The sequence below is a fragment of the Sus scrofa genome, chromosome 1 (genome assembly GCF_054392235.1).
Source record: "Sus scrofa isolate SSC_HxYL_T2T_F1_AM1 chromosome 1, Sscrofa_HxYL_maternal_Yorkshire_Landrace_v2.0, whole genome shotgun sequence".
Lineage (NCBI taxonomy): Eukaryota > Metazoa > Chordata > Mammalia > Artiodactyla > Suidae > Sus > Sus scrofa.
In genome coordinates, this window is record NC_139383.1 from 38,552,552 (window position 1) to 38,564,773 (window position 12,222).

A 12,222-nucleotide genomic window follows, 5' to 3' on the forward strand; every position below is an offset into this window, starting at 1 on the left:
TTTTTATTTTATTTTTTTGGTCTTTTGTCTTTTTAGGGTTGCACCCACAGCATATGGAGGTACCCAGAATAGGGGTTGAACTGGAGCTGCAGCCGCTGACCTAAGCCACAGCCACAGCAACTCGGGATCCAAGCCTCATCTACTACCTACACCACAGCTCACAGCAACACTGGATCCTTAACCCACTGAGCAAGGCCAGGGATCAAACTCGCATCTTCATGGATACCAGTTGGGTTCATTACCACTGAGCCATGACGGCAACTCCAGTGAACCCCGATTTTTAAAATAGGAAGACAAATATGTAATTTTCCCTGGTGGCAGCGGATTTATAACTGTTTCCGGGGCAGCATAGACTGTATCCACACTGGATGTATATGAGCAAACAGTGACAGAGCACGGCTGCATAAATGGGGAAACTTCTGGCTAGGCCTTTCATTCTATTAAAATGATATCCATCTGTGAGTGTTAGTATAGGATCTTGTTCAAAATTAGAATGACTGGCCAAAGGGGACCTGTTGTATGGCACAGGGAACTCTACCCAATATTCTGTGATAATCTCTATGGGAAAAGAATCTGAAAACGAATGGACGTGTGTATGTGTATAATGGAATCACTTTGTTGTATGGCAGAAGTTGTCACAATATTGTAAATCAAGTTCAATAAAACTTGAAAAATGAAGAAGAAAAAAAAAGTTAGGGCTTCTCAGTATTCTCAGATTCTGCAGAGGTGCTCTGAAGCATCACTGCTGTGAATGGAGCATCATCCAGAAAAAGTGTGCCCTTGTGCCTTCCCCTCTGTTCACTTGAGTTATCTCCACTTGTCTCGTATTAAAATCTCTTTGAATAAGTCGATGAAAAAGGGAATCAACTGTTCAAACTTTCATGGAAGGAAATTTGAGAGTCTTACACCAAACAACTTTATGTCAGCAATTAGAAAACAAATTTAGTTTTTGTTTGAGGGATTTGTTCAAAGAATTCAGTCTTAAACATATTGGTATAACCAATACTAGGATCAAGACGTTTTGCCCTCAGGTCAGTGTGAGCTACCTTATTACACCAAACCTCCTTTTGCTGCTAACTTCATTGTTAGTACCACTTCTATTGCCCAGCACCTGGAATTCTGAATATTTCTGGCAAAGATAATTGTAAGAGCTGTGCCCAGAGAATCTGGGAGTCAAGACCATAGTTGCTCATTAACACCACCTCTGACTTCAGTAGAGGTTTTGGTCATACCTGGTAGAACACTTTCAGCTTTTCAGGCTGTTTCCTAGTGAATGCACTCAGTCTGTAAGAATTGTGTGTCTATGTTCTAACTACATTGTAGGTTCGTAACGTCTTCCAAGAGACAATAATATTTTGTAGTCAATTCCAACAAACATAACATAAAGAGACATATTTGGTGTCTTTATGAATTATAGATACAACATAAAATAATCTACAGCCCATCTTCTGTTTGGTAAGATATCAAATGTATTTCAAACATTAAGTTTCCAATCACAATTTCAGGAAGAGTATAAAATAGTTGCCTTCTGCAATTTAAAAGTCTTAGCAGGAGTGACTGTCAGCGATAACACTATAAGCAGGGAGGGCAATTCAAGGCACTTCCAGTGCATGTGCACAAGCAATAAAATTAAAATCACAGCCCAGGGTATTCTACCCAATATTCTATGATAACCTATATGAGAAATATAAAAAAGAATGGATATGTATAACTGAATCACATTGCTGTACAGCAGAAATTATCACAACACTGTAAATCAACTTCAATAAAATTTTAAAAAGTAAAAAAATTATTATCACAACAGAAATTATTTATGTAGATTAAAGTGCTAACTTACCTATGTAAATCATCTTCTATTCCCATGCTAACTGTAATGAAACATATATGTGCATTTTAATGCGTTTTCCCCATTTGGCTTGGTGGTTTGATCTCATTTTTGTGTCTAATTGGTTGCATCTTCTGTGATGAACACATTGGGAATATGTCTTTTCACCAGGCCCTATTAATGTGGAAGAACTTTAAGTTTCTATGAAGCACAGGTATTTTAAATCTGACACATGTATCCAAAAGAGGTTACCTAAGGAGTCTGACCTGTCATTATTGCTTGAGACTGTTAATTCCAAGAGTAAGAAAGAAAGGGAGAAGGGGGATCAAAGGTAAAAGTTGAGAAGAGAAGGAAGAAATGCAAGTAACAAAAGAAAGTCAGAAAGAAGGAATGTCATTCCATCAACCATTTTGGGCTAAACTATATGGATCAAGGAAGATTGGAGAATATCATTAACAGGGTCCCATAAAAGCATCAAAGAATGATAAAATATTGTGTCAATCAGTGTAATTGGAATGAGTCTACAGAATCACACTGTTCAATTCAATCAATTCACAATTGCAACAACAAAGACCCTGAAAAGTGTTCTTTTGCCTGAGGTCATATAATCATTAAGCAGCAGAGCTGGAAACTCTGAACTCCCAGTGTCTAGTCCAAGGTTCTTGATTCAAAACCAAGAAATACAAAGAGAGGAAATGCAAGTAAAATTGAATTATTAAAATAAATATGCTAAAGTTGTCAGAATGATAGTTGGAAGTCTTAATAAAATTAAAAATTAGCAGACATAGAAAATTAAAAACCTCAATAAGAGAGTGTCTACAGAATAAAGTTATAATTTCATTAATCATTAGGATGACAACTTGATCTCAGTGACAGACATGCTATTATTGCAAATTATTAAGTTAGCCAAAACAGATTTTTAATTTAGAAAATGCTCTTGGCGTGACTTAACAACTTCAAATAGCAGTATGATGAAAAACTACCAGAGAAAAAATTCTAGGCTTGAATCTTTTATAAGATCAGTGCAGTTTCAGCAAAATGATTTACCCTTTCTCAGCTTCCAGTAATCTATCTAAAATTAATGGTTTGGATTTCAGGACTCTTAAATTCCTTCTCTCTCCAACTTCCTATAAACTAAAGTAGTAAATAAGTAAATTTCTGATTCTTCTAGATTTTTATTATATTTCTTCTTTCCAGAAAAAGGGTCAACTTCCATGCTTATATTTTAGGGAAATATAAAGGAAGGGTATATTTTCTCAATTTCTCTCACTTTCATCCACTATTCAAGTCAAAAGGCATTATTATTCTGTAATAGTCTATAAGAGTTCAACTCTTCAAATACAGGCATGTGTTGGTATAATGGCTTCGGCTATACCATGTTAAATCCTTTGTAATATGAATGAAAAACTCGTGTGTGGTTCTTTCCTTGTTATAAGATTTTGGCTCCGTCCATCATTCCACCATTAATGGGTTTAAACATGCAAATGAAGCAGGTAACAGATCACACTATTGTTCAGCCATCACCATAAAATGGGTAAAAATGTTTAAGAAGAGAAGGTAGAAATATTTTGCTACAGTAGACAAGAGAGTACTTAGATTAATTGGGTCTGAGCCTCTTTCTAAAGTAGAACAAGACTTCATTCTTCATTCCAGTGTTTACTGTTGGGAATAACAAAGGCTCAGGTCAATAATTATTCAGGAAACATTGCAGCTTTGAACTTTTATAGCTGTTTACTAATTATTAATTTTGATTATGTTTAAATCTCATGTAAACTTGGCTTACCTTTGGCAGATAAATATTGTTCTTAGGTATATAAAAATTGTGGTTATGGGGTTTGATGAATCTTCTATCAAGTAACACAATAGTGTATAACCAATATTATGGTGAACAAGTTGCTTATGATTTTCATCTAAAATTATAAATAATTTTCTATTATATTTCACATTTTAAATGTTAAAATGATAAATTCTGATACTTTATTATTATATTCAGAAGGAATGTCTATATTTAGTTTCAACGAACTTAAATTTGTTAAAGACTAATACAAAATTTCTGAAAAATGCTCATTTTGAATAATGTTATCTGATGCACTCCTTTTTAAAAGTACAAAAAAGTAGCATATTTTAATAAATAATTTCAAAATATAGTCATTTACATGAAGAGTATATTTTCCTATGGATTATGGTAATAACAAGCAAGAAATTCAATTATAATTGTCAACCTTTATATATATTAAAAGCTTTCCACTTCCATCAGTGATGACCACAGGATACACATGGCTATTGATCGTAAGCTATTTGAACAGGATGGATTCACAGTTTCTTCTCCTGTAAATATAAATATTTCAACCTGAGCTCATCAAACCTTCAAATTGTTAAACAACCATTAACAACATCCAATCCCATTCACCCACCTACCACTTTTCCCCAGAGGTTTCTTGAAATAGTTCCTTGTGGAATAAGAAATAAACTGATGAACAATGATTTATACAAAAGCATATTAATTACTTTACATATCTTGACACAACCAGGCTGTTCAAGAAACTATATTTTTCTTTACCTTTATTTAACCAGAACATGTTATAGCTTACTTTTATTAGTGAATTGTTAAAATATCTGTTGGTTGCCTTAAAATGAGCATGGACAGACCCACATCATTTGCCTTTTTTCCTATTCAGTATACAATTTGCTATCAGAGGGATAATCTTATCCATATTAACTAAGATATGTGCTGAATTTATGTCAGGAAAAAATTTTCACATAGAGACCCTCCCTATGTTAGACCTTTTACAACAAAACGTGAATTATTGATTTTTATTTTCTATTTAATGACAAAGATGAAAATAAATTTAGAAGCAAAAGTTCATTTATATTCAAATATGCATGGAAGTAAGTGTTTACATATTCTTGTTAAAGGGAAAAACCACAAGCTCAAAATGGCATCACTGGCTTTAAAGCCCATGTTAACCAAACCTAGATTGAATATCTAACCTAAATGCAGTTTCTGCCTTTCCTAGATATATAATCTTCATCACCCAGTTTGGGATTTTCTGGTCAGCACTAATGAAGCAATCTGTCACTTGGACCCTCTCCATCCCCCAGAGGAAGCAAAGGCAATGTGCATGATTTATTAAAAATATAGGCAAACAAAAAACCCAAACCCTGTCATCTCTTCCCAAAAAAAGATGTTCCAGCCCCAAATACCCCTTCCTTTTCTTTTGTTCACATGACTTCCTCACCCCACCCTTCCTTCTATACAAGCCTTCCATTTGTACTGCTCCTTTGAGCACTCTTCTAGTTGCTAGACGGGATGCTGACCAATTCATGAATCACCTCATAAAGCCAGCTGGATCCTCAAATACTCATTTGACATACCCATATATTAATATATGTAATATATTCATTCACTAATATATTTTAAATATAAACTGATGTCTAAAGATGAACAGGACAAAAGTAAAAAAGTAGTTCTTATAAAGGTTCATATGCATCAGGACATGGGCTTGACCTTGGGTTGAGAACTGAATGGATTCCTGGTATCAGAGGATTCATGTGGCCATCAAGGCCATCAAGTCCATCAAAGAACTACACAAAACTTTACTTGAACAATGTAACAACCATAAGTCTCTCATTTTCATAAATGCCTTGAGAAAAAAATGACTTGTTCTAATATTTATAATCCCAATCATCATTTATTAATCCTATGACTTTGAGCTAGTTATTTAAGGTTAGGATGTATCAGTTTCCTCATTGTGACAACAGAACTCACTTAGTAAAAGATAAGCATGGCCTATGTAAAACCCATGACATGTTAGACATGGAATAAATCGAAGTTGCAATGATATAATAATAATAAAGAATGTACATGCCACGCCTCCATAAGCATTAGAATGATCTGATACTTACTTCATTTGTACACTTAAATTCTCAGCATATAAGTTTCAAAGGCAGGTACTATATTGATCAAGAAAAGTGCTGAGTCATGGCAGATTTGTTTTTCTTTAATCAGCTGTTGCTTGGATTGAAATAACACCTTATTGCTTCAACATTAAAATGGTTAACATAACATTTAACTGTTTCACATTAAAATTCCTGAAACATCTACCTCATGAGTAGTGAAGGTCCACACTTGGTTTTTTAGATAGCAAAGATTTTGGCTTTAATTTGTACAATGCTCCTCTCATATCCATCTTCACATAGGAGTACATTATAAAGGCTATTTGCAGTTATAGTTATAAATGCTATTGAGATGTTACCTAGTCATCTAGTCTTTCCTGGGCTTGTGGAAACTGAAAATTTGAGTTGACCACAAAGCAGAAATTGACTTTTTCAAAGCCCCTCTCCCCCAAGTTTCTTGCCTATCAACACTTTAGCTATCAGAATTTACCATATTAGAAAACTAAAAAGACCTTCTTGAAAATGTACAATACTCTTTCAAAACGCTTATGCTCAACAAATGTTTGTGAGTTTCAATTGTGAAAATGAAGTAAACTAATCTGGAGTTGCCAATAGTAGTGCTGGTAATGATAAGGGTAGTGATGGTAGAAATCACCTATTAGTACCCTGAAGGTCAAGGACAATTGGGAGGAACTAAATGCACAGGGAGGCCCAAGATTACTGAAGGGATAATAAGAAAGGAAGGAGAAAAGGAGGAGAAAGAGCCCATAGAACTGCTACTTTCATTCAGAAGCCCTGGGCATGTTGTAAATGTAGTAAATTCTTTCTTGCTTCATTGACTCTCCATATTCCAAGTCCCTTCTGATTCTCTTTTCTGAATGGCCAAACTACCATGCATTCTCTGAGTTTCAGCCTGAATTTTACCTTCTGTACAGTCTTTGTTTACTCCCTGAGACAAACATGGATTTCCTTGTGCTTCTCTAACATGACACATATTTTACTGCTTATTTGTTTGGGGAGTATTTTGAAGTTAAAAGTGACATTTTAGATACTGAATATCTTGTATATAGTTAAGTATGTGCCTGGAATATGATAATCATTTGTGTGGGTGTTGCTTCAATTAATTTTCACCTGATGTGAACAATAAAGACAATACACAAAAAATCAGAATTTCTTAGTTTGAATGAAACGGCTATTTCATGAATAAGACAACATTTTTTAAAGCATCACTTATATTGACATATTAGTATATTCAAACATTATAAAAGCAATTATTACCAATGAGCAATCAGTAACAGACAAGTCTTCATTAAAATATTCACAATTTATTGCCTGTGTCACTGAAGAAAACTTTCAATACTTGCAAAAATCCATCATAAATTCTAGAAATCTAGGAATCATAGGATTTGCGATCGGAAGGAATACTAAATCTCGTTTCTTCCAATCATACTGGTAGTATGTGGATATTCTACCCTACACTACTGCCAAGTGAACATCCAAGCAGTGTTAGTTCTCTCAGCTATACTTCTTGGAGGCTGATCTGAGAAATGCCATAGTTATGCATAAAGCAATACCAGAAAAGGTTTTGAATTCTTCCTCTTATGTGAAATAATGTGAAAATCACACATACTTTGAAAGAAATGTGAAACAAATCATATAACAAAGTATAACCCTCTTAACTGGTGAGTTAACACTTTGAAATTATGCATTTTGCAAAGATTTTTGTCAACAACTGTAAGAAACTTTTCACTGAATAATTAAATTTAACCAAATTTAATTTCAGTGTTTATTCAGAAAAGAAAAATAGGGGATAATAGAAAAGAGAAGTAGAACTAGAAAATAAGTGGTGTAAAAAATTATCAAACAGAACCCTCAACCAAATAGGGTCTGGAGACCAGAAGGGGGAGCTCTCACACCCATTGGCAATGGCTGAACCCAACAGAAAGAATAAAAGACTCCTTGTCTTACCCTGTGAAAGCTCAGCCAATGAGAATTTATGCATCCTTTTTTATTAAAACCCTCCCAACTTCCTTTTCCCCTCTATAAAAGTGTCCTCCTTCCCTTGGTGTGAGGGAACTTGCACATGAATCACCATGGTTGCAGACCACAAATTGTAATTTTCTAATGATCCTCGGTAATTGTTTCTTTACTGGAGAAATATCTGACAGTCTATCTCAGGTCAGCAGGGTAATGTACATTTCTGGGGGTAAAGCTGAAGAAAGATCATGGAATTGTGAATAGATACACACTGATATCTATGAGGATCTCATTTTTTATGACATAAAAACAATGTCTTCCTTATTATTTCAAACAAATTTGCTTGTCTTCACTGTTGTCAAAACACAATGTACATTATGAATGATTTCTGGAGAGGCTACATTTAGTAATATCACCCTTTAAAAATGCCATTTCCGGAGTTCCCGTCGTGACGTAGTGGTTAACGAATCCGACTAGGAACCATGAGGCTGCAGGTTCGTTTCCTGCCCTTGCTCAGTGGGTTAACGATCCGGCATTGCTGTTAGCTGTGGTGTAGGTTGCAGATGCGGCTCGGATCCCGTGTTGCTGTGGCTCTGGCCTAGGCCAGTGGCTACAGCTCCGATTAGACCCTGGCCTGGGAACCTCCATATGTCGCGGGAGCGGCCCAAGAAATAGCAAAAAGACAAAAAAAAAAAAAAATTAAATTAAAATGCCATTTTTCTTTTCAGAGCAATGACCACATTTGGAGAAAATGTAAGAAAAAATATACTGTATAGAAAAATACTCTAGAATCTAGTAATAGTTTAAAAGGTCTATGGCTTACCAGTTTCAACACTCAAATTACAGGTGTTGGGCAATTCATAAAAATCTATGCAATTCCCAAACAGAATTTTAGAAATTATATATATAACAATTTTGGTCCTCTTATTTCCTCATTTATGTCTTGTAGGGTTTTCAAGAACTTTCTTGGCCTTATTATTATTGTTATTGTTAATGTAATCAAAGCCCTTCCCAAAGAAGTCTTGTACTCTCCAAGTGGTAGCAGACTCTCTGTAAGCATTTTCCAATTTAACAGAAGGCCAACACCTCTGCTCCCATGATTTACAATTAGATCTAAAGTGGATTAAGATGCTTATTCACTGAATTTAGCAACTGGAAAGATTATTTCTTTACTGATCACAAGGCCCATCCAAACCCTACCACACATAATTGCTCTGGATAAACCCTAGATATGTCATAAGCCCTGGGCATACTAAAACTGCATTACTCTCTGAGGATTTCACTAAAATTCCTGTGGCCTTTACCACAGCATGACATGAAACTGTTTGCTATGTTATTCCAAAAGGGTTTAGCAATGGCATCTCTTCTGACAGCAGGTACATTGCAGCATCTACAATCTTGGACACTTCCAAGCAGTACCAATTCATGCATTATCTGCTGAGCTCACAGAAAACAAAAAGCTGCTTTTCTGGGATCTCTACCACTTTACATTTCAAATTATATATTATTTATCATTCTGTTCATCCCAGATGAATGTGTGTGGCATTATCATTTATGGCTGAGTATAGACAATAACCCATAAAAATAGTCCTCAAATAAATAGAGTTGTTGACAGGTAAATTATGGAAACAGTGAACAATGGACATTTTGGAACATCTTTAGTGCCAGAGTTTACAACCACACATGTTATTTATCTTGCTCTACAGTGTCAGATTGAAAATGTTTCATTCCTGGTAATGGTACTCAAGACAAGAAGCAAGGTTTGAACAAGTAGTGGCCCTTTTTCTGCTGAGCCCTGAAAGTTGGAAATCATAATGGAAACATTAAAAATGGAAAGAGATAAAGAGGAAGAAGAAAGCTGGTCTGCTGCTACTCAAAGTTTTATTTTAGATTCGTGACAGGAGATACGTAAAGAATATTTTTAAATAAAATTCTGGTAGAAGAGTATTGGAACTCTATTCAGAAATGGTCTTAATTTGGATTATCTCTTAGTTCAAAAACTTTTGACTCTTAGATGATGTCTCTTTGTTACTCTCTAAACTGAAGTTTAAGCATGGTCAAGGATGACTCTGAAATAGACAAAGATGAGAAAATTTTTTTTCTTTTTTGGCTGCACTCACAGGATATGGAAGTTCTCAGGCCAGAGACTGAATCCAAGCCATAGCTGTGACCTATGCCATAGCTGTAGCAATGTCAGATCCCTAACCCACTGTGCTAGACTGGGGATTGAACCCACAATGCCACAGGGACAAGCCAGATCCTTAACCTGCTGCACCAGATCAGGAACCCCAAGAAGTGAATTTTTTAATGTGAAGCATAATCATTTGAGAGCCTACCTGTGCCAGGCACATGCTCAAAATCCAATATTAATCTTCTATCTCACAGCTGCAACAACTGATGACTGATATGAAGAAGAAACCGAGGCTTAGAGTTTTTTTGACTTGGATAAGGGTGAACAAGCCAATGCATTTCAGAAATTATAGATCCAGATCCTTATCATCATGGTCTAAAAACCTTAACTCTTAACAAATTTTATGATTTTTAAATAAAAATTAAGTTATGAGTAACTACCAATTTTCATACAAATGTCCATATTGTCTAATATGAGGAGAAAGTCATGGCTTTAAAATTTACTGACCAATAAAACTCTGTTCAGTAGGCATGCGGTTAGTGTTCAGATGTTTTGTTGGATCCCTTCACTGTGTGACAGACTGCCCTGGGAGAGGGGGAGTTGCAGGCATTAAAATGATTAAATAGTACAGGAAGGTCTCTGTACTATTCCTGCAGACCCTCCATTAGTCCTGCAAACACTGTCTTTTAATTACATAAGGCAACCACACACTTAAATTCACTTAAAGTCAATGGAAAAAATGCAACTATAACAAGATCTAGTTGGATCAAACAAAGGCAAGGGCTTCCATGTTTTTGGCTAGCATGTGCATTATTCAACATCCCTCCCCTAAGAATCCATGAGTCTTTTGTATTGACATAGACTGAGATGGTAGAGATTGAATCCATCTGATGTGCAAGGGTATCCCCAGGTAACACTAAATCACAGGAAGGAAACTTAAGGGAAATGTGGACAAGTGATCCAAGTGTGATGCTAGAGCTTAGGAAATCAAAGGAAGTGCTGGGTCTATGGATAAGGTATAACTGATCTGGTTCTAACCCTACCCAACTCAAGCACTCTAGAGGAGATTTAGGGGGATAGGTGAATGGTAACAGTTGCAATACTTTGGACAGGCAAGTGACATGTCCAGCATGGACTGGGCATGACAGAGATGAGAGGGGCTCTATGAGGATGGGTTGCCATCAACACCTGAACTAGTCAGCAGTGACTTACATTAGCGGCTGTGGGGGTTTGGAGTAATTCTATGACAACAGGTATTAGGGACACTAAACTCTATCCTCTAGCGGTGATGGCAGCAGCACAGATGGAAAATGGCAAATTAACTGAACTTTCTGAGTGAATCCTTATACTGGAGCAGGTGGTGGCATTTTATGATGCACCCAGTATTCTTGGTAGATATTGTGTGGTCCTTTAGCCACGTGCTAGTGTATGTGAGTACTGTCTTCATCAGTAAGGTGAAATATTCAGGACTAACTTCTTGGACATAGGCATGCTGGCACATAGCATGCAAGGGGCTGATGCAGTAGGGGAAATTGCATCTTATACTAATCTAGGAAGATGTGAATTTGGAGTCTTTATCATTTGAATATTCAAGGACCTGTAATTTTATTTTGTTGCAAGCTGATGAAGCTGATGAGATCTTGGACATCTAAGTTCCAACTTAAAGTAAGTAAATGAGAATTCTATTCTTTGGCAGGTGGCAGAGGTGCCCTGAGCATTCCATATTTAAAGAATTATGATTTAGCCCTACAAGCTACATTGTTACATCAATAAGACTTGGTTCAGCACTATTTGTTTTGAGGGCAAATTAATAAGTAACAGGGATTTTTTTTTTTTTAACCAAGTTGAAAATACTATCACTAGAGGTATACCTCAACACATTCCTCTTCATCAACATTTTAGAGTTGAGATCAGTAGACAGAGTTAGAACAGGTATTTATCATCAGGTTTAGTGATATTCTTGCAATCTGGATCAAAGTTTAGGGACATATCTAAATGCATTGGGTATTTTTATGTAAACTTTGACATGGATTATTTTTTCCTCTTGTGTTCATATCTCAATAAAGTAATCATCTGGATGCCAGTTACAAATTACGGTCCCTATGTCAGATGTAAAGAGGAACATCATGAGGACTTGCCTTTAAATGTGACAGCAAACTGTTTTTCAGAATATTCACTTTATGATTTAAATTACAAATCCTAGTGGCAAAAGAGTAAGTCAGAACATCACTGGGAATCAATTTAAATAATGAGGCAAACATCAGTTTATGGCCATGGGAATATAATGGGCATAATACTTCATTTTCATGTATCCATTCTTTCTAAAATAGGAAATATATTGCCTCACTGTGGAGTTAAAGAGTGAGAGGATTTGTTGCAGATGGCAGTGTGT

At 35.7% G+C, this 12,222-nt stretch overlaps 1 protein-coding gene across 30 annotated transcripts in view; it reads right to left on the reverse strand.

The window, feature by feature from the left end:
• Positions 1-12,222, reverse strand: part of NKAIN2 (sodium/potassium transporting ATPase interacting 2) — a 1,025,455-nt gene that overhangs the window by 512,630 nt on the left and 500,603 nt on the right. The window contains exon 1 of one of the 30 annotated variants that reach the window (XM_084957872.1): positions 1,838-1,915. The exons of 28 other annotated variants lie outside the window; for them this stretch is intronic. In XM_084957872.1, coding sequence (XP_084813998.1) covers positions 1,838-1,850 — 13 coding nt within the window. In that variant the 5' untranslated portion in view covers positions 1,851-1,915. Of the gene's footprint in view, positions 1-1,837; positions 1,916-12,222 lie in introns of those variants that run through there. One more of the 30 variants, XM_084957961.1, reaches the window with a different exon arrangement.